The 23,492-nt window shown below is 47.1% G+C and overlaps 1 protein-coding gene across 4 annotated transcripts; it reads left to right on the top strand.

Annotated features, from left to right (window-relative positions):
• Positions 1-720: 720 nt before the first annotated feature.
• Positions 721-23,292, top strand: gon4lb (gon-4 like b). Of its 4 annotated transcripts, none has more exons than XM_032558925.1 (30): positions 721-834; positions 4,554-4,671; positions 4,787-4,929; positions 5,000-5,074; positions 5,421-5,471; positions 5,549-5,587; positions 9,088-9,183; positions 9,362-9,460; positions 12,299-12,430; positions 12,502-12,730; positions 13,824-13,925; positions 13,995-14,035; positions 14,134-14,216; positions 14,652-14,910; positions 15,129-15,215; positions 15,350-15,536; positions 15,617-15,767; positions 17,235-17,385; positions 17,461-17,577; positions 17,651-18,505; positions 18,581-18,800; positions 18,890-19,038; positions 19,594-19,791; positions 20,115-20,258; positions 20,341-20,640; positions 21,116-21,199; positions 22,330-22,450; positions 22,524-22,812; positions 22,892-22,994; positions 23,073-23,292. In XM_032558925.1, exons 2-30 carry the CDS (start codon positions 4,554-4,556, stop codon positions 23,184-23,186), a joined length of 4,737 nt encoding a protein of 1,578 aa, XP_032414816.1. In that variant the 5' UTR covers positions 721-834; the 3' UTR covers positions 23,187-23,292. The 4 variants fall into 4 exon arrangements, with proteins under 4 accessions (XP_032414816.1, XP_032414819.1, XP_032414817.1 ...); XM_032558926.1 differs by lacking the exon at positions 721-834 and adding an exon at positions 1,162-1,260; XM_032558928.1 differs by lacking the exons at positions 22,524-22,812; positions 22,892-22,994; positions 23,073-23,292 and having other exon boundaries at positions 22,271-22,364.
• Positions 23,293-23,492: the final 200 nt, after the last annotated feature.

Raw genomic sequence — 23,492 nt, 5'->3', positions numbered from 1 at the left:
ACACAGCAACGCTCTACCACCTGTACAGTTTGACAGAACCGGACCGAACCCGGTTTTATCCGGACTTTATGGGTCGTCAGAAATGGGCAGCAGGTGAGTCAGCGACGAGACGCCCAACAGGTGAGACCTTCAGATTGTTCAATCAGTCGGTTTTGGTTTGAGTCTGGATCCAGGTTCTGGTTCTGGTCCAAGTGTTGGGTTTGGGCCCAAAGGGTTCTGTGCTGACATTGTTTCAGTGACTGATTGGTTTTGAAGGTTCCTACTTGTTTCTGCCTGATCCAAGACAATCTGAGTGTTTCTGGAGAACCGACCCACTGAAAGATGGCGACTTCTGAGGAAATGGATCCTGCAGGAAGCTGAGAACATAAACATCCTGTCAGCTACAGCCAGATGTGATGTCCTCAGGAGGTGGGGCAGAAAACTGAACCAGGAGCACTTCCTAAGTTCAGCAGCTTCATCTGCTGAAGGATTCTACTCCAGAACCTCTTGGAACCAGCAGTGGACCTGCAGTCTAGTACTGAAGGGTTCTGATAGGAACATCTGGACCAACCAGGTATCTAATGCATGATTGAGCTGATTAGGTGAGGAGGAGATTGTCCCAGTTATGATCAGTAGTGGTTTTTCAGTTGCAAAAATCTGAACAGAAGATGGTAATGTGGAAAATCAATCAGAATCAAACATTTTAAATAGTTTTTTGTTTTCCTTTATTTGTACCTGCAGTTCCATCCTCTAGCCGAAAGGTGGAGGTAATGTTCCCCAACTGCATTTCCTATTTACTGATGAAGAAGAAGCTAACATGACGGAGTAACCGAAACTGAGGAGCTGTGTTACGCAGTGAGTTATGTTCTGCTGTCTGCCCAGTTCGGGCTCAGTGGGTCCGGGTCGAGTGATATCTTTTATTTGTTATGGTGTCGCCAAGCGAAACACGTCCAGCGCATGCTCAGTGGGCAACCCGCTGCACGTTAGCTTAGCCATATTAGCTCCGGTGTTTCAGCTCCACTCAGGTTAGATGGCTGCAGTAAAGCCGGGATCGAAACAACAACAACAACAAATATGTAGTTTGTCTCCTGAGGCTGATGTTGAAAAAGATCTGATTGAAAGCCTGGAGTTAAATCATTAAACGGTTCTCGGATGGAAACAGCGCGGTAAAATGTGTCGGCAGAGATAAATATCCTCCGTTCTCATTTATACCAGGTTCAATCAACCCTGAACACCAGCTTCAACTAAACTGGCACCAACTGAACCGAAACAGCCTGAAAGGCATCTGTACTCTGTGCTGAACATCGTAATAAATAAGATAAAAGAGCTTAAAGATAGTGACACGGCTAAGGACACAATAATTAGACATTCAACACAAAACACAATAAAATGACTCGGTTAAACAGACAAAATCAATACCAATTAAATGATTGGTGATATTTATAAAATTATTTATAATAATTTCATAAATATTAACTTTATAAAGTTAATATTTATAAAAACCCAGAAAGCTCATTTGCAGTGTTGTATAAAGTACTGAAATCTCAGAGTCAAGTAAAAGTATAAGTACCTCTCCAAAATATGACTTTGGTAAAAGTCCAAGTCACTGACTGAAATGTTACTTGAGTAAAAGTCTTAAAGTATCTGAAACTTCTTGTACTTAAGTATGGAAATTACTGTAAAAATGGATGTACTCAAGTAATGTAATGAAAAGTATAAGTAAAAAGTAAAACAAGGCAAATGCAGTTTGAATGACATTTTTTATATTTTGGTAAACTTGTCAAATACACTTAAAATAATGTACCCAACCAAGTGCAGGCAAAATTAAACCTGCTAATAGATATACCTGCAGGCATCATTTAGTTAAGAAAATTAGGTGCTTTACCTATAGCACAAGGTTAACTTAACCTGCTTTACAACTGAACCAGCTTCTTAGTAAACCCTCCAGGACAGAAAATACAAAGTGTTTGTAAGCCTTAAGTTTTCCCTTCAAGTAAGGTCAGTGCTGAAAATGAGAAAAATAAATAGTACAGAAAATGCGGCCAACATGAAGAAAAAGAGCTGTTACGATTACTCTACTTCACAAATCAGTGAATCAGTCAATGCTACAGTCAGTAGGTGGTGCACACAACTGGTCATTATGCAAAAGAAAAAAAGAACTGGGAGGGAAATGCAGCTTATTGGCATCTGTAAACCTGGTTTTGAACTTGCATGCCTTTCCTATATTCGTTAAATTTAGTCTAAATTGCTATCGCTATGGCTTCTGCCCCCCTTGAACAGAGGAGTCTAGGTAGCCTGCTACAGTCAACATTAGGCCTAAGCTAAATACACCACGTGTGGAACTGAAACAATGCCAAACAAAGTTCATTTATGGTCAAGATTTCACAATACAGTAGTGCCTAGTGACCAAGCTATAGTTACTGAAACAGGAGGATTATAACCATTTCATAAGACGTTACCTCGATGTGTTTCTTCAAGTTGGACGGGGAGTTTTTGTAAGATAGAATTTCCACATCTTCCGTCAGGAATAACATAAACTGCATGCGGTACGACGAATCTTTAACACCCACGAAAGAGTATATTGTGTTTAAATAAGGCCATGGGCTCTCATCACCAGCTGGTGGTTCCCCTGGAGCCGTGTCCGACGTAGTTGCAGTCGTTGTGGTCTCCGTCTCCTCCTCCATGTGGCTGCTGCTGATTGCGAGACTTGCTTTGTGTTTAATGGGAGAAGCGAAACAGGTGTATCCTATTGGAGGTGATGAACAAGACCAGGCAAGTAGGCTACCGACTTTGTTCGGTAGCCTACTTGCTACTTGCTAATCAGTAGGTGGGGTCAAAACACTTGCGTTTCTTTCTCTCGCTTTTTTGTAACGAGTAACTAAACCACACATTGAAAATGTATCGGAGTAAAAGTACGCAATTAAGTTCGGAAATATAGTGAAGTAAAAGTGAAAGTCATCAAAAATTTTCATACTCGAGGAAAGTATGAAGTACTCCAAAATATACTTAAGTAAAGTAGTGAAGTATTTTTACTTCGTTACTATACAACACTGCTCATTTGGATCAGAACCATCCAGATCAGGTTCTACAGTTTCATCCAGTGCTGCTTCATTTACTCACGATAAAGTAATCACTATGGGGGAATTTTCCTGCCATAATCCAAGAGCACACATTTTAAGTCTGAAAGCAGGAGTTCATGTCTTTTGGTCTCAAAATTTTTAATACTTTTGCTTACATTGTTATTTTGAAAGCAGTAGCTGTCAGTAGCTGTTAGCGACCAGTAGCTGTTAGCGACCAGTAGCTGTTAGCGACCAGTAGCTGTTAGCGACCAGTAGTAGCTGTTAGCGATCAGTAGCTGTTGGCGACTAGTAGCTGTTAGCTATCAGTAGCTGTTAGTGACCAGTAGCTGTTGGCGACCAGTAGCTGTTAGCGACCAGTAGCTGTTAGCTATCAGTAGCTGTTGGCGACCAGTAGCTGTTAGCTATCAGTAGCTGTTAGCGACCAGTAGCTGTTGGCGACCAGTAGCTGTTAGCGACCAGTAGCTGTTAGCTATCAGTAGCTGTTGGCGACCAGTAGCTGTTGGCGACCAGTAGCTGTTAGCTATCAGTAGCTGTTGGCGACCAGTAGCTGTTGGCGACCAGTAGCTGTTAGCGACCAGTAGCTGTTAGCTATCAGTAGCTGTTAGCTATCAGTAGCTGTTAGCTATCAGTAGCTGTTGGTGACCAGTAGCTCAGCTGGCGGATATTTAGTGTACTACGTAGCAGAAAGCTAACGTCGTCCATGTTTGATAAGTGAGCAGAGACTAAGTGTCAGCTTTAAAAGTTTCGAGAAACGTGGCAAGTTTTGAAAAGACAGACAGGAAGTCCTGCTTTCAGACTGAACGTGTGCTCTTGGATTATGGCAGGAAAATTCCCCCATAAATCACGTTCAGGAAGATGCCAATAGTTCTATTTGGAATAAATAAATAAAATTCATTTTATTTATGAAGAATGTCATAAAGTCCTGACTGAGAGCTGTGAGTCTGTGGAGGTTTTGCTTCTGTACTGAGCAGAACCTCAGAGTTCTGGTTCTACTCGGGTTCTTCTCTTTTCAGCGGAGCTATCTTGGTCGGGTTGTGGAATGTTCAAACCTGGAGAATGATGGGAGGAAATCTTGTTTTGATGATATCACATCTGAATTTCTTCTTACTTTCTCACGCGTGCTTCCATCAGTCTATGACCTTTAACCTTTCATGTGATGTTGTTGGTGTTTGATATAAGATCAAACTAGACATCAGCCTGATAATATCAGACAGCAGGTATTGCTCCACACAGCCCTTTGAGACGTGGATATTACACACACTGCTGTTGCCATGGTGACAGGATATATTGTGCACCACCAGCGTCCCGTACTTTGGGTCCAAACCAATCACTCTGATCGGCTCTAAACCGAGTGAAACAGAACAAAAAGGTTTATGGGGTTTCTCCAAATCTGATTTCCCTGAAGCGGTACCGGTACCGGGCCCCCTGAAGCGGTACCGGTACCGGGCCCCCTGAACTCCTCCTCATCAATAAGTAAAGCCCTCTAATTTACAGATGGCCCAGGGACGTCCAGCTGAAGACACTCTCTGTCCTCTGGATGTCAAAGCAACGAAGACCAGTAGAGACGTGGCGGACGGCGGGCTGGAGGAAGAGGAAGCAGCACCTGGTTCAGGTAAGCTTTCATCCAGCTGCAGGATGCAGGGTCATGATGTCAGGGTCACAGACAGGGCAATGCCTGTGGTGGGCAGAGCCAGTTGCTCACACCTTGTTTTCTGTCTCGTATTCAGGCCAGGTGGAGCTGAGCTGGGACTCGGTTGCTATGGAAGCCAGTGAGTGCAGCGATGTGGAGCTGGGACAGCTGGACATGGACCTGGACAGGAAGTCCAGACAGCACAACCTGACATCCAGGAACGTGCGAGCCATCCTACACGTGAGTAAGACGGGTAGCCCAGAAGGCGCCGCGTTCTGGACTCGGTGTAACACGGCTTGATCTTCTACAGGAGGTGATAACACACGAACACGTGGTCGCCATGATGAAGGCTACCATCAGAGACACCCAGGACCTGCCCATGTTTGTGAGTTCTGATTGGCTGACAGGCTGTGGAGTCATCAGACCCAGTGCTTCACATTCAAGAGATTACAGCAGAGGGTTCTGGTTCTGGGAACAGCAGGGGAATGGGTTCCTGAATTCATGGTCCGTTTGTGACTCTACAGTAGCTGACTGGGAACCGTTTCTGAAAGGAATGGTTCTGCAGCGGTTGGATAGAGATAATCCAAACCTTCAGTAAATTATGCTGGTAAATCGGATCAGAACCCATTCTAGATTCACTTCTGTAGAAGGATCCAGAACATTCTGCAGTAAATCCTGAATCTCAACCTCAGTTCTGATTCTGATTGTTGTTTATGGTTCTTTTCCCCTAGGAGACCAAGATGACCCGGTCCAGACTGAAGCAGGCTGTTCAGGAGGGACAGGTTGGTACCAGATCACAACCAGCTAAGCAGAGCCAGCTGAGCAGAACCAGCATGTTGATCTGTCTGTCTGTTTGTAGAGTCTCAACTGGACCCTGCCGGCTCCACACCTGTCCAAGGTAAACCCAGCCTGTCTCTTTACCTGTAAGTGTTCAGCGGCACCGCGGTGCCACTGGTGGTTTTGCTGTGGTTGGTTCGGGTCTTGGTGCTGCTGGAGCCGGGTTGGTGACCCTTCTGTTGTAGCTGCAGAGGAACTACCTGAGGTGCGATCTTTTATAAATTCTTATTGTTCGAATGAAAAGTAGAATTTAAGAAAAGACAGTGAGACCAAACATGATCAGAGTAGTTTTGATGCAGATTCAGGGGAAAAAAGAACTGATGAAGTTTTTTGTGAAAGCCTTGATGAGGATTTCCTGAAACTGTCCCAGAAATGTTCAGAGGTCTCGTGTATAAAACACTGTGCGGTTTTCACACTAAAACTTGGCGTAGGACAAATTGAAAAAGTGTGGCGCACAAAAAGCTCCAGATGTATGAAGCCGAGCTGCGATCAGACCTGCTCACCTTTAGAAATCCTGATTTGGGGGAAACGGAGCAGCTGCTGCTCCGCCTGTCGCCTCCATAAATACATATTAATTGGTATAAATACCAGGAAGTCGCCATGTGAAGCCGTAACCATGGCAACGCCCTTGTTTGTAGCAGAGTAAGTATCTATAATAATAATAATATAGTTTATTTCTAAGTTGCTTTCAGGGCACATAAGGTCACCTCACAAAAATAAAAAATGAAAGAAAGAATCCTAAAGATCTCAGAGCAGACGCTGTTGGAGCAGCAGAGCGATCAGCCGGGATTTAAACGTTTCTTCTGAATCCAGGAATCATGAGCAGAAGTTACATTTACAGGGTCCAGATGATTTCTGTCCATAAGGCGCATTCACAAAGCGGGCGGCTCCACTGGAGGACGGCTGCAGCTGGACCGGTACCGGTACCGGTACCTGCTTTAAGTTCTGCTCAGAGCTCCAGGATGATCAGTCTGGATGAATCTAAACGCTCAGAAACCAGCAGATCAATCTGATCTCTGATCAATGGCTCCATGTTCTCCATCAGAGCCAAAGCTCCTCAGGTAGCGGCTCACCTTGATGCAGCTACTGATATACCTGGGATTGTCTCCACACCTGATCACCTTCAATAATCAAACTGTTTGATCAGCCCTGGTTTCTCTCTAGTGAGAATAAATAGATGCATTCAGACGATGAGTTTCATCTTTATGAGACACAAACTGAGCAACATGATTATTTACATTGAGGTTTTCACATCCTCTATTGTCTGAGAATAAATGTGGTTCAGTTTCATCGTTTAAACACTAAAATATTAAAATCATAAAATCATGGGGTTTGATGCTTCCTGTTCTAAATAACGGAATCAGATTTCAGTGGATTTAGTGAGTTTTGACTCTTTCTAGTTTATTATTGTCCACAGGAAAAGTTTGTGTGGCTGCTGCACATTTTCACTGCAGGTCAAAAGTTAACCTATATTTACTCAAACTTTCATTTTCATACATGCCGACTTGTGTGTAAAATATGGCGCCGCACAGTTTTTGTGCGCACGCCGCTTTAGACATGAGGCCTCTGAACCTGCTAATAACACTAAAGAGGTGAATAAAGCAGGAGAGGTCAGCCTTTGTCTTTGCTTCAGGGTCAGCAGAATCTGTATCCTGCTGAAATGAAGAAGTTTTTACAAAAAACTAAATAGCTCAGGCTGATTAAAGTAGAAGAATATTTTCCAGATTTAAAACTGTTTGTTGAATCCTCTCGGGCTTTAACAAAGAAAACTGGAAATTTTGCTAATTTCTTGATCTATATTAACAGATAATAAAGTTATCACTTAAAGAAACTTATTTTGAAAGTCAGAGCCCAAACAATTACTGCTGATGAAGATGAGGATATTTAGAGAAATATTTTACACTTCTGTGTGTATTTTCTTCTGTTACTTCATCTCTATGTTTTACTTTAAAATGGCAAAAAATTCAATTTAAATGTCGCCAGAGATGAAGTAAAAAGAGCAGAGTTTTTTTAGACGTATGGCTTTGAAGAAAATTGATATAATGTTAGTTGAAGAAACAGCTCGTCTGATAACGAGACTGATTGGAAGGAGGTTTGTTTTAGCCATAAGTCCAGTTTAGTGTCAGGATTGGGTTTGGCCTATTTCTTGTGAAGCAGAGGAAATAATTGAAGGTATATTATTGAAAGTTAAAGCCAAATATGAAAATGTGAATTTAGTTTTTCTTAATGTGAATGCTCCAACTAAAGGGACGGATAGAATGATCTATTGAATATTTTATATGAAAAGATTGCAGTGATAATGATTATTTGTTTTTGTGTGGAGATTTTAATTGCACTGAAAATCGGTTACTGGATCGGAACCACTTAGAGCCTCAAGCTGAATCCTCTCGGAGGCTCAGACAGCGGCCTGCGACCTCTGACCTTTCAGATGGGTTAGGGTAGCCTTCAACAGGAATCACAGACATGGAGTCATTCTAAAGACAATATTTTATCCTTGGCTAGACTGGATGGTATTTCCAGCACCTTGTGAAACTTTCTGTCAACTTTGAACTTTTCAACCTGTTGCTGCTTTTCATGCTTCAACATAAAGATCAAAAACTTTTATTACTTTTTGAAGAATCAACAACAAGTGGGGCATAATCATGAGGTGGAACAAGATTTATTGGATATTCTCTCTCTACTTCTCTCTCTCTATCTCTCTCTCTCTACTTGTCTCTCTCTCTTTCTCTCTCTCTATCTCTCTCTCTCTCTCTACCTGTCTCTCTCTCTCTCTCTCTCTACCTCTCTCTCTCTCTCTCTCTCTCTTTCTCTCTCTCTACCTGTCTCTCTCTCTACCTCTCTCCCTCTCTACCTGTCTTTCTCTCTCTCTACCTCTCTCTCTCTCTACTTGTCTCTCTCTCTTTCTCTCTCTCTACCTGTCTCTCGCTCTCTCTCTCTACCTCTCTCTCTCTCTACCTCTCTCTCCCTCTCTACCTGTCTTTCTCTCTCTCTACCTCTCTCTCTACTTCTCTCTCTGTCTACCTGTCTCTCTCTCTCTCTTTCTCTCTCTACCTGTCTCTGTCCCTACCTCTCTCTCTCTCTCTCTACCTCTCTCTCTACTTCTCTCTCTGTCTACCTGTCTCTCTCTCTTTCTCTCTCTACCTGTCTCTCTGTCCCTCTACCTCTCTCTCTCTTTCTCTCTCTACCTGTCTCTCTCCGTCTCTCTACCTCTCTCTCTCTCTCTCTCTCTACCTTCTCTCTCTCTTCTCTCTCTCTCTACCTGTCTCTCTCTCTCTCTCTCTCTGTCTCTCTGTCCCCTCTACCTACTAATACTCCTCTCTTTCCTCTCCTCTACTCTACCTGTCTCTCTCTCTCTACCCTCCCTCTTTTTCCTCTCTCTCCTGTCTCTACCCTCTCTCTCCTTTTCTCTCTCTAACCTCTCCTCTTCTCTCTCTCTCTCTCTCTCTCTCTCTTCTCTTCTCCCTCTCCTCTCTCTCTCTTTCTCTCTCTACCTGTCTCTCTCTCTCTCTACCTGTCTCTCTACTTGTCTCTCTCTCTCTCTATCTGTCTCTCTCTCTGCAGCCTCCTCAGTTTGTTGACATTGACCTTGAGGAAGATGAAGACTCCTCTGATGAAGAGTACTGTCCTGATGAAGAGGAGGAGGACACAGCTGAGGAGGTGAGTGAGTTTCTGTCAGAGCCTCTCCTGTATATTATGGGATGGAGAGTTAGGGGTTGCCATGGTACCACAGTAATTAGGGATGAAAGGTCATTTACAGTCCATGACATTCAAGTGTAACCATGACAACTGATCAGACCATTTCCATGGCGATGGCTTACTAACATCCTTTGTGCAGATGTTTCTCAGCGACGCCGACAGCCTCGCCTCACCTCCCAGAACGCACCTGTGCTCTCCACCTGAACATCCGGACCAGGAGACCCGGGAACCTCAGGAGGTACTATGACCTCTGACCCCTGACCTGCTGTCCAGAGTTTTGCAGGTCACTTGCATTGATTGACTGTATAACAACTGTGGGAGTTTTCAATGTCCAAGTTGAGAAACCTGAAGGCAGAGAGGCAAAACGCCGAGATGTTCTTGGTAACTTTGATGATAATGTTGATGTCAGTCAGAGTCTCTGATCGTTTCTGACTCAGACAAACAGCTGCTGTCACAAAACGTTCTTTCACTAACAACGCAGCAGTTCCTCCTCACCTTTCATCTGTAACCATGGAGATGAGCTGCTAGATCATTTCCACTCTAAAATTTCAGATATAATGGCTCCCATTGAATTGAAGTTTGTGTCTCCATGCAGAAATCCACAGATCTGCTGGACAACCTGCCGTAGGGCCGAACATAAATATATTTTTACAATTTATAGCATTTTATATTTTATATTTTAATTTTTATTTTATCTACAACTACTACTCAGTGGTAGTTGTTATTGTGTCTTGTCTCTATGCTGTAACTGCGAAGTAATTTCCCTGCTGGGATGAGTAAAGTACTTCTATTCTATTCTATTATAAACTAAGACTGTGTAGCTATTGTTGAGAAAGGAGAGTTTTTCTACCTGTTGCTCATTGTTATCCCAGGTCTGTTAGTGTCGTGTGTAAAAGTGAAACCACAAAGACAGCAGTCACCATCCAATAGCACAATATGAGTGAAACAATGTCAGGCAGAAACGTTGAATCTACGTTGAAGCCTGACATAGAAACGAAATGAAAGTGGTCGGCGACTTACATGTTGAATTAACGTCTCAACCATAACTGACACCTTATTAATGTTGATTCAACCATCTTCTGAATGTGGATCAGACATTTTACTAAAGCTGGACCAAAGTTTATCAGCTATCCGTGTTTGTCATTTCAAACTGCCTCAAACTGGTTCCTGAACACACAGAGCTCTCCTGACCTCTGACCTCTGACCCCGGGCATCAAACAGCAGATTTGATTATAAAAATTTGCACGTTTCATATAATATCTTCAATCTCTTATAAAACAGACATGAGCAGTTTCAATACCAAAAATCTGTTACACTCAATATTTTCTGATTAGTTTTCTGCTTTGGCTGCAACAAACTGAGAGATTTTGCAGATGAATATCTGATTTATAGACTGTTAATACTATGATCTACTATAAAAGCTCTACACTGCATAGACTAATTTTAATCAAATCGTGACCATTATAAATGTTCTACTGATTATGTTATGTATTCATTAAATCATGAATCTAAATCTAATTTAAATTAAGGCCTACTCAAAACAATCATGATCAATCTAATATTTCAACCTGCACTAAAGTTAAACACCATTAAAATTAGCCTAATTAAACTAATATTTCCAACACTATGAACACTAAAACATGAAAATGTTCTTTACTCTGGAGCTTTATTTACCACATTGATAAAATCCAGACTGAAACGCCTGAAATGGATTTTCAGAGAAAATGATAAAAATCTGAAAATTAATCTGCACATCCACATAAAATGCAGTAGCACATGCAGAAAAACTGACTCAGTTTAAACACTTAACTATAAAAGCCTAGAAGAAATTACAGATCAATTAATCTCCTCTTCCTGCTGTCTGGATATCTGACCCACTGCTTTCTTCCAGGAAGTCCAGCCTTCAGTGATCGGATCTCAACATCCGGTTTTAAACACAGCAGGTATCAAACTGGTAGAATCGTTCTGGATGAACCTCAGTCCATCTCCAATCTGCCGTTCATCAGCAACGTTACTGGAAAATCAGTTAAACAGTCGCTTTCAGTCTGGTCTCCATGGTTACCGCAGCAAGGGGACCGGCCTAGTCAAAGTGTTCAATGACGTCCATATAAACACAGACGGTGGAAGAACCACTGAGCTGGTTCTGGTTCTGGTCATGTTACTGAACCGACTGGAGAACTGGGTCGGTTCAGAACTCCGGTCCAGAACTCAACTGGTTCCAGTCTGACTTGAAAAACTGGGATTTCTTTGTTTCCATAAGAAGCGTCCCATCAAGAGGTCAGAGGTCACATGGGGTTCCCCAAGGCTCCACCCTAGGACTTCTCTGATTCCATATCTATAAGCTCCCACTGGCTCAGGTTGCAGCAGGAAATAAGATCAGTTACCATGACGACGCAGATGATACGTTATGATGTCACCAGGTGACCTTTGACCCCTTCCATCACTGAACAGAGATCAGAGAAATGTGTGGATGAGATGAAACTTTCTGAAAAGAAGGTGAATTTACTCTAGAATTATACATCTAGAGCTGTAGATCTAGAGTCAGTTTCTGTTTTTCTTGCCAGATACCAGAGATCATGCTGACCTCTGACCTCTGACCTGACCCTTCAGAGCCACATAAAGATGGTTCCAAAGTGGGCCTTCTACCAGCTCCAGTTCTACACCACCTGGTTCTACACCACCTGGTTCTACAGTCCTTCACTGAGAGACTTTAAACTGCTGGTAGTTCAGAAATCACTGATCTGCTGCTGCTGGATCAACCTGCTGGTTCTGGTTCTGCTCTGCATCAAAACCAGAACCAAACATGGAGAATCTTCTATGCACCACAGATCTAGAACAAGCTTCCAGAAAAGTGAAAAACAGCCAAAACCCTGAGTTCCTTTAAATCCAGTGATCAATAATCTGATGTGTAACAATTTGAAAATGTGATGTTTGCTGTTTCTCTGACTTTGTATTTTTGTGTTTTTATGAGGTGAAGTTCTTTGAACTGCCTTGTTACTGAAATGTGATACACAAATAAACTTGATTGCAATCAAGTTTATTTAAGGTCAGACTTGACCTCTGACCTTTTGTCCAGCGTGTTGCAGGTCAGGTGACAGACCAGGTGAGCAGCTCCTCCAGAGCTGGGTCCTCTGACACGTCCTTCCTAGAGAGGCTAAATGCTGTGGAGGCGGAGCTAGACTGTAGCTCCGCCTACCCCTACGACCAGGTAACATCTCACCTGTCTCTTTGTCTCGGAGCTCCCTGCCCTTCTGCCTCTCACCTGTCTCTCTCGCTCAGCCTCTGGACAGGAAGCCAGTGGCCGATGAAGAGGACGACGGTGATAAAGGCTGCCTGGCGTTCCGGACGCGCTCCAAGCTTCCTCTGGTCAACGTTCCTCTGGACCGCCTGGAGGCAGAACTTCTGCCCCCTGACATCACTGCCGACATGTACGACCAGAGCCCCGCCCAGCTGGAGGACCGTCATTGGACCGAGTGGCTGCAGGGTCTCCTGGCGCCTGGTCCAGAAGGTCAGAGGTCAGGGTATCTTTGGGGGTTCCTTAGTGACGCAGCATTGGGCAGAGCGCCCCCTGTCGGCTGTAGCCGTACCTTTCTAGCAGTCCAGCAGTCACCTGGTCACAGGACGTTCATTTTCACACCCAGATGCTGTGAGCCCAGCTCCAGCCAATCTGTTCCCCATCCATGCGTGCAGAGGCGATCCCAGGATGCTTGGCGCCCTGGGCGAACCATCTTTCTAAAATGTTCGTCCCCCAGGAGCGCTCTTGGGTTACGATCTTCCGCCGCTCGCTTTAGGGTCAGAAACTATTCACACACAAGTCTGACTGCGGTCAAATCCCCCGACTTGACAACCAAGTGAGACGGAGGGAAGAAGTGGGAAAGGTGCTGGGGCGGCCTGGGAGGCGCTCACACCGCCCCCCCACAAAATGCCGCCCCGGGCAGTTGCCTATGTCACCCATATCAGAAACCGCCACTGCATGCATGGAACTAAAAGCTGTCCGATAGTTTTCAAAGTGTGCAGCTGAATGATGGTGTTGCATTTTCTCCACATCCAAACAGAAGCTGCAGTCAGTGCTCCACTGAAGGTTGCTGTTAGCTGAGCTTTTGTTTCATCAGCTGCCTTTGTCTGGTTCTGATCGGGTCACCATGCTGTCAGCTCCCAACAACTTTAAAATCCATCCGTAAACAGTGGCGGCCATCTTTACTTCCTTAAGCAGGGAGCTCCTGGGGGACGGCTGCGTTCTTCTACTGGTCGCTTTGGGGTCTGAAACTGTTCACACAAGTCTGACTGCAGTCGCATTTAATCAGTAAATCTGATTTTAGCACGAAGATCTGCAGTGAGAATGAAACTGATGTCATCCCAACCGTCCAGGACCCTTTAGGCCGGTCTCAGTTCTCATGGAAACATCTGAACCTTTACGATGTTCTGTCAGAAATCTTTCTGTAGTCTGCAAACGGTTGCCTTATTTGCCTGAAGGTGCAGCTCACAGCAGTGGACAGAGTGGGACGTGTCCTCGGTGGACGACTGTAGGGACGATGTGCGGAACCTGAACCAGACTGGATGGTTGATGATCCGTCTCTCTGACTCCATCTTGTTGCTTTCAGAGGAAGCTGATGATGACGATGACCCAGAGTACAACTTCCTGGAAGACCTGGATGAGCCGGACCTGGAGGACTACCGGACGGACCGAGCCGTCCAGATCACCAGTAGGTGTTCAGGGTGAGGTGGTGTTGTGGATCAGCTGGTCTCCGTCTGAACTCTGTCTTCTGTTCCAGAGAAGGAGGTCAACGAGCTGCTGGAGGAACTCTTTGACACGGTGTGTTTTTCTGGTTTCCTGGTTCTGGCTCTGGAGAGCATGCAGAATGGACCTTGGTCCCGTCCAGATGTTGCTTTGACTGGTTTTGTCCTCTGTAGCTGCAGGAGGAAAAGCTTCCAGCTGAGGAGGAGGAGCAGGAAGTCCCATTAATGCCCAAGTTTAACGTCCCACAGGTTTTACGGTGAGTTTCACCTTGAGGAGAGGATAGCTCCTCCTGAAGGTCTGAGGTGGCGGCAAACTGCCAGAAGGTCCAATTGGGTTGGTTCTGTTGGTGGATGGTTGCCATTAGCAACAGGTGAAAGACGGTCCTCCTGTTGGGACGGTCCGGCAGAGCAGTGCCGGCATCGTTTGGGTCAGGAGGAACAGAAATGTCCTCTGCTGGTTCTCTGACTAAAGATGGCAAGAGAAGAGTTCAGCAAAGAGGAGAACATCCGGATGCCTCAGGTTCTAGCTGAAGTGGGTCTGTTTTCCTCAGAACCCGGGTTCATGGTCGGTTTGCTGACTTTATTTCCATCAGTTTCAGTCCCGGGTTGATCGGGTCTGGTTCAGCCTGAAGCCGATGGTGTTTTAGATCAGACACTTCTGAAGAGCTTCATTGTTTTGTTGCCATCTTTAGCTTCGAGGCTCCGTTAGCCGGGATGCTGACGGAGCGGCGGCAGACGGTCCGGAAACAGTATGAAGCTGTTCAGCAGAGGAGAGCTCTGCAGGACACCACCAACCATCCCAGGACCACCAAGGGTCCACCCGGCCTGCCACTCATCGTTCTGGGAAACCTGACCGGCCCCGCCCTCCAGTTAAGCCCCGCCCCCCAGACAGGTACCTCTTTCCAATTGGACCGCACCCAGAAACTGCAGCTGCAGCAGCAGGTGCAACAGGTACGTCTTCTAAAACCATCAAAGTTTAACTCCTCAGTGGACCGGGTCGGTGGTTCCTCTGGGGTTGGTTCTGTTTCATTTCTGTTGGTAATCATGAAGGTGGAAGGTGGATTCAGGTCCACAAATGGGCCGGAAGTGATCAGAACCAGAATTCTGTTCAGTTGTGAAGCAGAGCAGAACTTTATGCACTCTAACCCTCTGATGGTTCTGTCCTTCAGCACGTCCAGCTGCTGACTCAGGTCCACCTGCTGAGCCGCCGAGTCCACGCCCTGAACCACGAGGCACACCTGACCAAACGCTACCTGGTGAGTGTCATGGACCAGTGAGGCAGGATTCAGGGCCCAGATGTCTTAATGTCTCTGTCCATCACGATATGTCCTGTCAGGTTGGACCATGTTTGAGTGGAGCGGATCAGATCAGTACTCATTTCTTCCTGCAGGAGGAGCTGCAGCAGTTTGCTGGTCGTCATGACGACTTCTGTCCACCCAGCAGCTTCAGCGCGTGTAACCTGCAGGGGGCGCTGGACCTTTTGAGGGAGGTGGACCAGCGACAGCCCAGTCCGCCCTGCGGTTCTGGTTCTGGAGCGTCCAGACGGCTGCTGCCCACCATGACTCCCACCACCAGCAGTAAGACCCAAGCCTCTGTTCTGACCGCTCAGCTACAGTTTTGGTTTTTGGGTGTCAGTTCCGGTTCTGGTCCGATTCAGGTCATGCTTTCCCGCTGCTGCCCGCCGACGCCGCCTGGCTGTTCGCCACTCGACCCGTCTTCCTGTACCCAGAACTACTTCCTGTCTGCAGCCTTGACCCCGCCCTGCACAGCAGACGCCAACGCAGAGTCTACACCGCCGGAGAGGACGGGTACGGTTAGATTATAAACTGGTCCGCGGACCGGTACCGGACCGCGCAAGAAATAATTAAATATTTCCGTTTTATGTATTATTTGAGTCTGGAGGATCTTTTATTTTGAAAATCCTTTAACCAGATTCTCTCGGTTCCGTCTTGCCGCCAACATGGAGCCACAAGCAGCAAAATGAGTCAGAAACGGATCAGATTGTTTGGAAAGTTTCTTTGTGAAGGGAAAAGGCCCAGAGAAGAGACAGGAGGTTGGATTTATCCCGGCAGGTGATTCCCACAGTCCAAGCTCTGCATGATATGGTGACCGGATGTTAATGAGGCAATGAAGCTTCAAGCTGCTTCTCCACTAGAGACCAAGAACCCTGAGCATCAGCAACACTTCCGGTCTCATCGTCTCTCGTCTCTCCCAGATGGACCGTCTGGTTGCAGAGAAACAAGCTCAGGGCTCCATTAGTCGTTATCCTGAGTTAAAGTTTTCACCAAAGTAAAATGTTTGTTTTTGTGGCGCATCTGTATCTTATTTTGAAGGGATATGTAAACGTTACCATAGCGACCAGAGTCAGAGAGCGTTAGGGCAGTGGAGAGACGAGAGGAGAGGAGCTTGTGAGTTTTAGGTCTGGTTCACATGATTTAAGGATTGTGGGCCGATTTTCCAGACCTCTGTGACCACAGAGCCGATAAAAGTCCAACAGGTTCGGTCGGTTCGTGAATCCAGCAGCAACACACCACAGAACCGATTCCAGAAGAAAATCCAGTAAAACCCCAACAAACCAAACATGAATTTAGAATAATCAAACAGGATGACGATGTAGAAGCAGCAGTGATAGTTTGTGGCTCATTTTAAGCGATAAAAGACGAAACAAAAAGAAAAGATGTTTGATAAAAGATGGCGGAGCAGCTGCTCTATTTGCTGCTCTATGATTTGGAGGTGAGTTATGTTTTTTCGTAGTTAACATTTTAACTGAATAATCATAGCCACATATAATAAACATATATAAAAATGACCTTTACATATAGTAATAAACATTCTACATATCACCTCTGATGTCCACCGAACTCTCGGTTGCCATGACAACTGTCTGGGATCCCCTCTGTTCTTACGTCACCGCGCTTTCTGATTGGCTACCTGATCAGAACAGGCTGCGTTTCGCTCGCAGTCAGTAAAAACCCCACAGGCTGAGATAATCGGGCCAAGACAATGTTGAATATGAACGATTGTAGATCGGACATATTTAACACATCACCAGTAACTCACCACACACTGCAGGATGCTGGAAGATTGTCGTAAAGGGACAAAAAAGGGCAAAAAAAAAGGCTTCAGTGGGAACACCAACATGAAGAAGTATTATCTGACGGTCCCCCCCTTACCGCCCTGGGCCGCAGCAAAATTGCCAAGTCTTGACCGGTCCGTGGTAATAAAAAGGTTGGGGACCACTGCTGTAACCCTCTTCCCATGATGCCTTGCTGCAGGCTGGCGGTGCTGGGTCTGAAGCACTTCCAGGGGGCGCTGAAGGCTGACGAGCTGATCAGCTCCTTCCTGCTCTGCAGGAGCCGCTCCGACTTCAGGAGGCGGATCCGGGAGATGAGCAGCCCCAGAGCGCCGCGAGACGGCGTGATCAAGGTGATGTTGTTACACCTGTGTGATGTCACCTGGGAGCAATGACAGCACAGGTCTCTGATGTTGCTTTTCCTCCAGGTGTTTGTGACGCAAGGCGTCGTGCCCCCGCTGCCCGTCGCCTGCAGCAGGGTCTGTCCAGGCAACCAGGGCCCCCCGGTGGACAGAGACACTTCCACCATGCCCAGATGGCTGAAGGTCAGAGGTCACCCGCTAGCCAGTTGTACCTTTCTGTTGCTAGCAGCTCACCTGTGATGGTTGTCACCTGTAGAACAGCCAGTCAATCATCCAGAGAACCAGGAGAGGCGCCGGCCCGTACTCCCCGTCACTCCCCCCTGGCGTCGCCCTCAGGCTCCACCCCTCCTATGGCAGGAAGTCCCAGGTGTCTCGCCGCGCCCAGCGCCGCCTCTTCACGCTGGCCCATAATGCATCTCTGCTGCCGCTCGCCAAAGCCCCAGCAGAGCAGGCAGTCAGCTGCCGCGGGACGCTGCCATTGGCTGCCGCTCGTCTAAGCCCCTCCCTCTCCCTAAGTCGGGACGTCCAGCAGAAACCAGCCCCCAGCACTACAACCCCCATGATGCCTTGCTCAGCTGCAGCCCAGCAGCTGTGGACCCTTTCCTCCTCCTCCCAGCATGCCGCGGGGCCCGACGTCCTCCGACCAATCAGACGGCAGGAACCAGAGAGCTGTGTCCATCCTCCAGAGGAAGACAAGGACAATTCTTCATCATCGCTGAGCCCCTTCTCGTCCAGCGCAGGAGACGAGGATCAAGAGGGAGAGGAGGAGGACTGGTCAAAGATGGCTGTCAGTCTAAAAGGAGGAGGAAGAGGAGGAGGAGCGGTGGAGGGCGGGGGGCAGGAGAGGACAGCGGACGAGGGACAGCAGGAGGAGCCGGACGGAGACGGGGAGGAAGAGGAGGATGATGAGGATGGGGGACGAGAGGACAGGGGGGGGGGGAGAGAGGACGATGGGGACAAGGATCGTCGTGGCGGCGACGAGGAGGAGGAGGAAGAGGATGACGAAGAGGAGGAGGAGGAAGACTTCGACGACCTAACCCAAGATGAGGACGAGGAGGAAGTGATGTCATCAGCGTCCGAGGAGTCCGTCCTGTCGGTTCCTGAGTTACAGGTGAGGTCAGGGGTCGGTGGGTCGGCGACCACTTCCTCGGCCGTGTTGTCATGACGACAGCGGTGTCCCCCACAGGAGACGATGAAACAGCTGACCTGGCTGGCGGCAGAGCGGCGGCTCTGCGACGGAGACTCGGAGGACGACCCGTCCTCGCAGGAGGACGAAGACGAGGAGGACGACGAGGCGAAGGGGGAGGAGCCAGCAGAGGGGCGGAGCTTCCAGACCAGCCTGGACAAGGATATGCCATCCGGAGACAAGACGCCCCGAGGACGGCGGAGCGCGGGGCGGGGACGAGGTGAGACCGTCCGTAGGGACGACTGCGCTGGATGGGACGAGTCCACCGTCCTCACCGGCCACGTTGTCTCTGTCCTCGTTTGTCCTCAGGTCGCAGCCGTCCGCTGCGCGGCTTGGCGAGGACGCGTCTCAGTAAGGACGCATCCAAGCTGTCCCTGCTGTATGACGAGAAGCTGCTGGACAATGACCCGCTGAGGGACAGCAAGGACGCGGCGTTCGCCCAGAGCTACCTGAACAGGGTGGGTGGCTCAATCCCACATCTGGATTCAATCTGAAGTGCTGCTCTCTGATTGGCCAGGTGTCCAGCTGCTGTCGCCACCTGCAGGCTACAGCAGGAAGTTTGACAGATTCATTCATTACTGTTTTAATAATCTAAATACTTTTTCATTTAAAAACCAAAATGTTAGCAGCAGAATATTTAGAATAAACCTGAACTGGAGGCGCTAGACCGGCCTTTCAGCCAACTGACCAGCAGTAGGTAGGGGAGGGGTTGTCATTAAAATGACTTAAACTGCTTCTGTGACTAATCTGAACCAGAACTTTGCAGAACCGCGGTGCTGCTGGTCCAGACATTTTTAAATCATCACAGTATGATGAATCTGCACATTTGAGTTAAAATCATAACTTGTTTTTGTTTTTGCTGTTCCTCATTGTCAAACTCACAGCTGAAGGGTTTCTGTACCTTATGTTTTCTCCTACATATAATGTTGTATTTAAGTTATTTAAGTGCCCAAAGGTCTGTATTATTATTATTGTTGTTGTTGTTTTCATTTTTGTGATGTCATGCTGTCCAGGTGCGCGAGGCGCTGCAGGACTCACCTGAGCAGGTGCAGGAGTTCGTTTCTCTGCTCGGCGAGTTCGAACAGGCAGGAGATGGACAGGAAGTGACCGGCCTGTTCAGGAAGCTGCGCTGCATCCTGGGAGAACACACAGACCTGCTGCGGGACTTTGCTGCGTTCCTGCATCCGGAGCAGGCGCTGCAGTGCGGGCTGGTGAGTTCCTGCAGTACCGCCGTTCCACCCACAGAGGGCAGCGCTGAGACGGAATCAGGCAGGAATGAAGAAATTTAAAATGTCAGAATTGGCACAGAAACATAAAGATAGAGACAAAGTAAAACTTAAATTATTGAGATTTAACAGCTTTTGATATTTCATTTTTCTGAGGTAAATTTTACATTTGACTTACATTCAGTTCTTTAAATATAAAGCAGCTTTTAGCAGAGCTTTGGATGCTAAATTATTAAAACTGTTAATAAATATCAATACATTGAAAGAGCTTGATGTTCCTGATCTACTTGGTTCTGGTCCCGGTCCAGTTGGAGGAGCAGCAGGCGTTCGAGCGGAGCAGGCGTTTCCTGCGGCAGCTGGAGATCAGCTTCGGAGACAATCCGACTCATTACCACAAGATCATCCGAGCCCTGCAGACCGGACCCGACCCGAGCCCGGCCCACATCCAAGAGGTACACCAGCTTCTGGTTCCGCTCCGGACTTGGGTCTGGTCCTGGTTCCGGCCTGGTTCTGTAACCTTAACCTTCCTCCCAGCTGAAGGTCCAGATGGCGGCGCTGCTCAGAGGCCACACCCACCTGCAGGCTGAATTCTGGGTATTCTTTGACGACCTGCGGCCGCCGGCGGCTCGGCCCGAACAATTCGAAGAGGCTCACCTGCCGGAGGAAGGAGACGGCTCGGAGGGGGGTGGAGCCAACGGCCAGGTGTCGGGAGGCGGAGCCGGCTTCGAGGAAGTGACGCTGCCGGACCTGGAGGAGGAGGAGGAGGGGCATAAAATCCCACCAATAAGGAGCCGGCGCCAGAGGAGGAAAATGGAGTCCCACCGCAGCTACAAGGTGCCTGGTGATGTCACAGAGACCGAAGGCTGTGATTTGCCTTCAAAAACGACCTGATTTTAGTTTATAAAACTTGAATCCACTGCTGATGTTAGCAAAGATTAAACTTGCTCCCAAGAGCCTAAGTTAGAGGATTGGTGCCCCCTAGTGGAGAGGAGGAGTTCAGGAGCAGCTTCAGGGTGGAGTAGCGCTGCCTGCTGCGCCACCCTAGAGACAGGTGGCGCCACCTGGAGGCAGAAAATAATCAGCGTCAATCAGCCAGAGATGAAACAGCAGAAGAAGATTGTTAGAGGCGCAGAAACAGACAAAACCCAAGCTTCTGATTGGTTGTTAGAGATGATGATGGTCCAGTGACTTCAACATTATCATCATCACCATCAGGGGTTCTACCGCAGGACCACTGATGGTGATGATGATGATGGTGCAGCGTCTTCATCATCAGCAGGTTGTGTTTAAAGGCTGTTTGTGTTTGCAGGGCTCTGATTGGCTCTGCCTCTGTCACGATGCAACAATCAGCCGACATCGGAGGAAACGATGCTCTCGCTGCCATGACAACAAGGTTTGAGTCCTTTACACTGTTGCAGGACTTTTTGCTAAAATTAGTTTAATTTCAATTTTAAATATTTTCCCCTTATTTGTCATCAGCTGGGGATCAATAAAGGTTCTCAGATCAGGTTCTGCTGGTTTAGCGTCTCATTCATGTTTCTGCATGTAAATAAGTCATGAACAAAAGTGACGTCAAGTCTCTCTGCTCTGTGTTTGAAACGTTATTCATCTGAGTGGCCACTAGAGGGCAGCTCTGACCTGGTTTCCTGCCTCTAAGGAAAGTTTCAGAGAGCATCAAATATGGCGGCAGTGGAGCTGCTGATGAAGATGAAGACGTCTGTTGTCAGACTAACTTAATGATGGAATCATAATTGATGGAGAGGTTCAGCAACTCTGCCAGACTAAAGAACTCATGTTAATGATCCATGTAGAGAAACTGATCTATGTATTGGCCTGTCGCAATAAATCAGATGATCAATTAAAACAAGCTCAATAATTTACATTTGCACGGTGTTTAGTTTTTCTCTTTTCTCTCTTTCTACCAAAAGTTGGATGATAAAGTCTTCATTCTGTTGCTTTTATTTTCAAGGATAATGTTGTTTACAGAGGCTTCATAATTCATTTTATTAGTTTTTTCTATTGTTTATTTTGGATATTTCAAATGACTTCCAGTTCCAGCGTAGAGTCAGAACGCTGCAGCTGGAGTTCTGACTAAAACCAGGAAGATAGAGACACCCTAACCCAGTTGTACAGTCCTTCACTGAGAGACTTTAAACTGCTGCTAGTTTAGAAATCACTGAATGGACTAAAGATCTGCTGCTGCTGCTGCTGGACCAACCTGTTGGTTCAGAACCAGAACCAAACATGGAGAAGCAGCATTCAGCTTCTATGCATCACAGATCTGGAACAAAGTCCCAGAGAACTGAAAAGTGCTGAAACCCTGAGTTCCTTTCAGGCTAAAAGCCTCAGCCTGGTCAGAGTTTGATCGTTGTATCTGATGTTGATTATTCTGGTCTGGATTTCATTCACTCTGTTTTTCCTCTGCGACGTTTTCATCCTGTGACCTTTAACCTCTCCCTGTGAGCGAACTCTAGCGGGGCTCAGGTGAAGGTGAAACTGACCTACCTGTCTGCTGCCTCCCAGACCTCTCCAGGTGTGTCCAGAGCTCTGAAGAGTTTGGATCCTCTTTACGCCCAGATAGGCTCCGCCCCCGACCCACCAGGTGACACACAGCTGAAGGGGGGTCACGGCAGCCCCCGGCCAGGTGAGTGATGTCACTTCCTGTTTGGCCTGACCCTGACCCAGGTGTGTTCTGACCTTATCGGTTGGGTCAGCAGATCAGAGTGGTGCATCATGGGAAAGTTTTCCTATGACTGATGAGAAGGAGGAGGAAGAGGAGCAGTTAAAGGACGAAGAGCAGGAGAGCCCCACCGCGAAGAGGAAGAGAGAGGAAGAGCTCCGAGCGCCGGCTGCCTTCATCACCGCCGACACCTCCTCTTCCTCAGTCGCTCCTCCCATCTGTTCGTCCTCTTCCTCGCCTCGGCCCAGCCTCCCTCCTGACCTCCCAGTTTGTGCCAAGAACATTTCTTTGACTGCGAGTGGAGAGAAGGTGATCCTCTGGACCAGGTGAGGCTCCTGTAAGGCTCCGCCCCCGTTTGGCTCCGCCTCCTCACATATTTTCTCAGTAATTCTTGATTTTCTTCAGGGAAGCGGATCGTGTCATATTGACGATGTGTCAGCAGGAAGGAGCCAATCAGAATGCTTTTCAGGCCATTTCTAATCTGCTTGGCAACAAAACTCCCAGTGAGGTAATTGGCCGTTATTTCCATGCAGGTCTCTGATTGGCCAATCGATTTTCAGACTTTGACCTTTTGACCTCTTCTCAGGTGTCTCAGAGGTTTCGGGATTTGATGCGATTGTTTCGATCTGCAGCTCGTCACGCCACCGCAGAGGAAGAAGCTCCGCCCACTGACCCAACAGCCAATGAAACTGCAGACTGACCAATCAGAGCAGTTCTTGAAGGATCAGTCTGTGAATCTAAATATTTAGGTTTTGTTTTTATCAAATTGATGTTTTTGTAACAATAAATAACTTTTTGTAAAAGCCTGGCGTGAATTTGCTGACTCTGATTGTAGACAACCACTAATTATTTATTATGGATGAAATTACCTTAAAGGTGAATATTGAGGTTGCAATGCATTGTGGGTAGCAGAAGAAGATGGGAACAACGTTTAGGGACCGGAGCCATTCTGTTCCCTCGGTTCTCGGTTTGTAATCTGGACTCTCCAGGAAGCTGCTAATCCAAA

The sequence above is a fragment of the Xiphophorus hellerii genome, chromosome 3 (assembly GCF_003331165.1).
Source record: "Xiphophorus hellerii strain 12219 chromosome 3, Xiphophorus_hellerii-4.1, whole genome shotgun sequence".
NCBI lineage: Eukaryota > Metazoa > Chordata > Actinopteri > Cyprinodontiformes > Poeciliidae > Xiphophorus > Xiphophorus hellerii.
The sequence above is the reverse complement of the archived record's forward strand: the minus strand, read 5'-3'. Positions and strand labels throughout refer to the sequence as shown.

Excerpts from the sequence above, each read along its gene's own strand:
- gon4lb (XM_032558925.1), top strand. The coding sequence starts at position 4,554 with ATGGCCCAGGGACGTCCAGCTGAAGACACTCTCTGTCCTCTGGATGTC. Across the intron at positions 4,930-4,999 it reads ACGTGCGAGCCATCCTACAC|GAGGTGATAACACACGAACA; the intron begins GTGAGTAAGACG and ends GATCTTCTACAG. Across the intron at positions 19,792-20,114 it reads AGGCGCTGCAGTGCGGGCTG|TTGGAGGAGCAGCAGGCGTT; the intron begins GTGAGTTCCTGC and ends GTCCCGGTCCAG.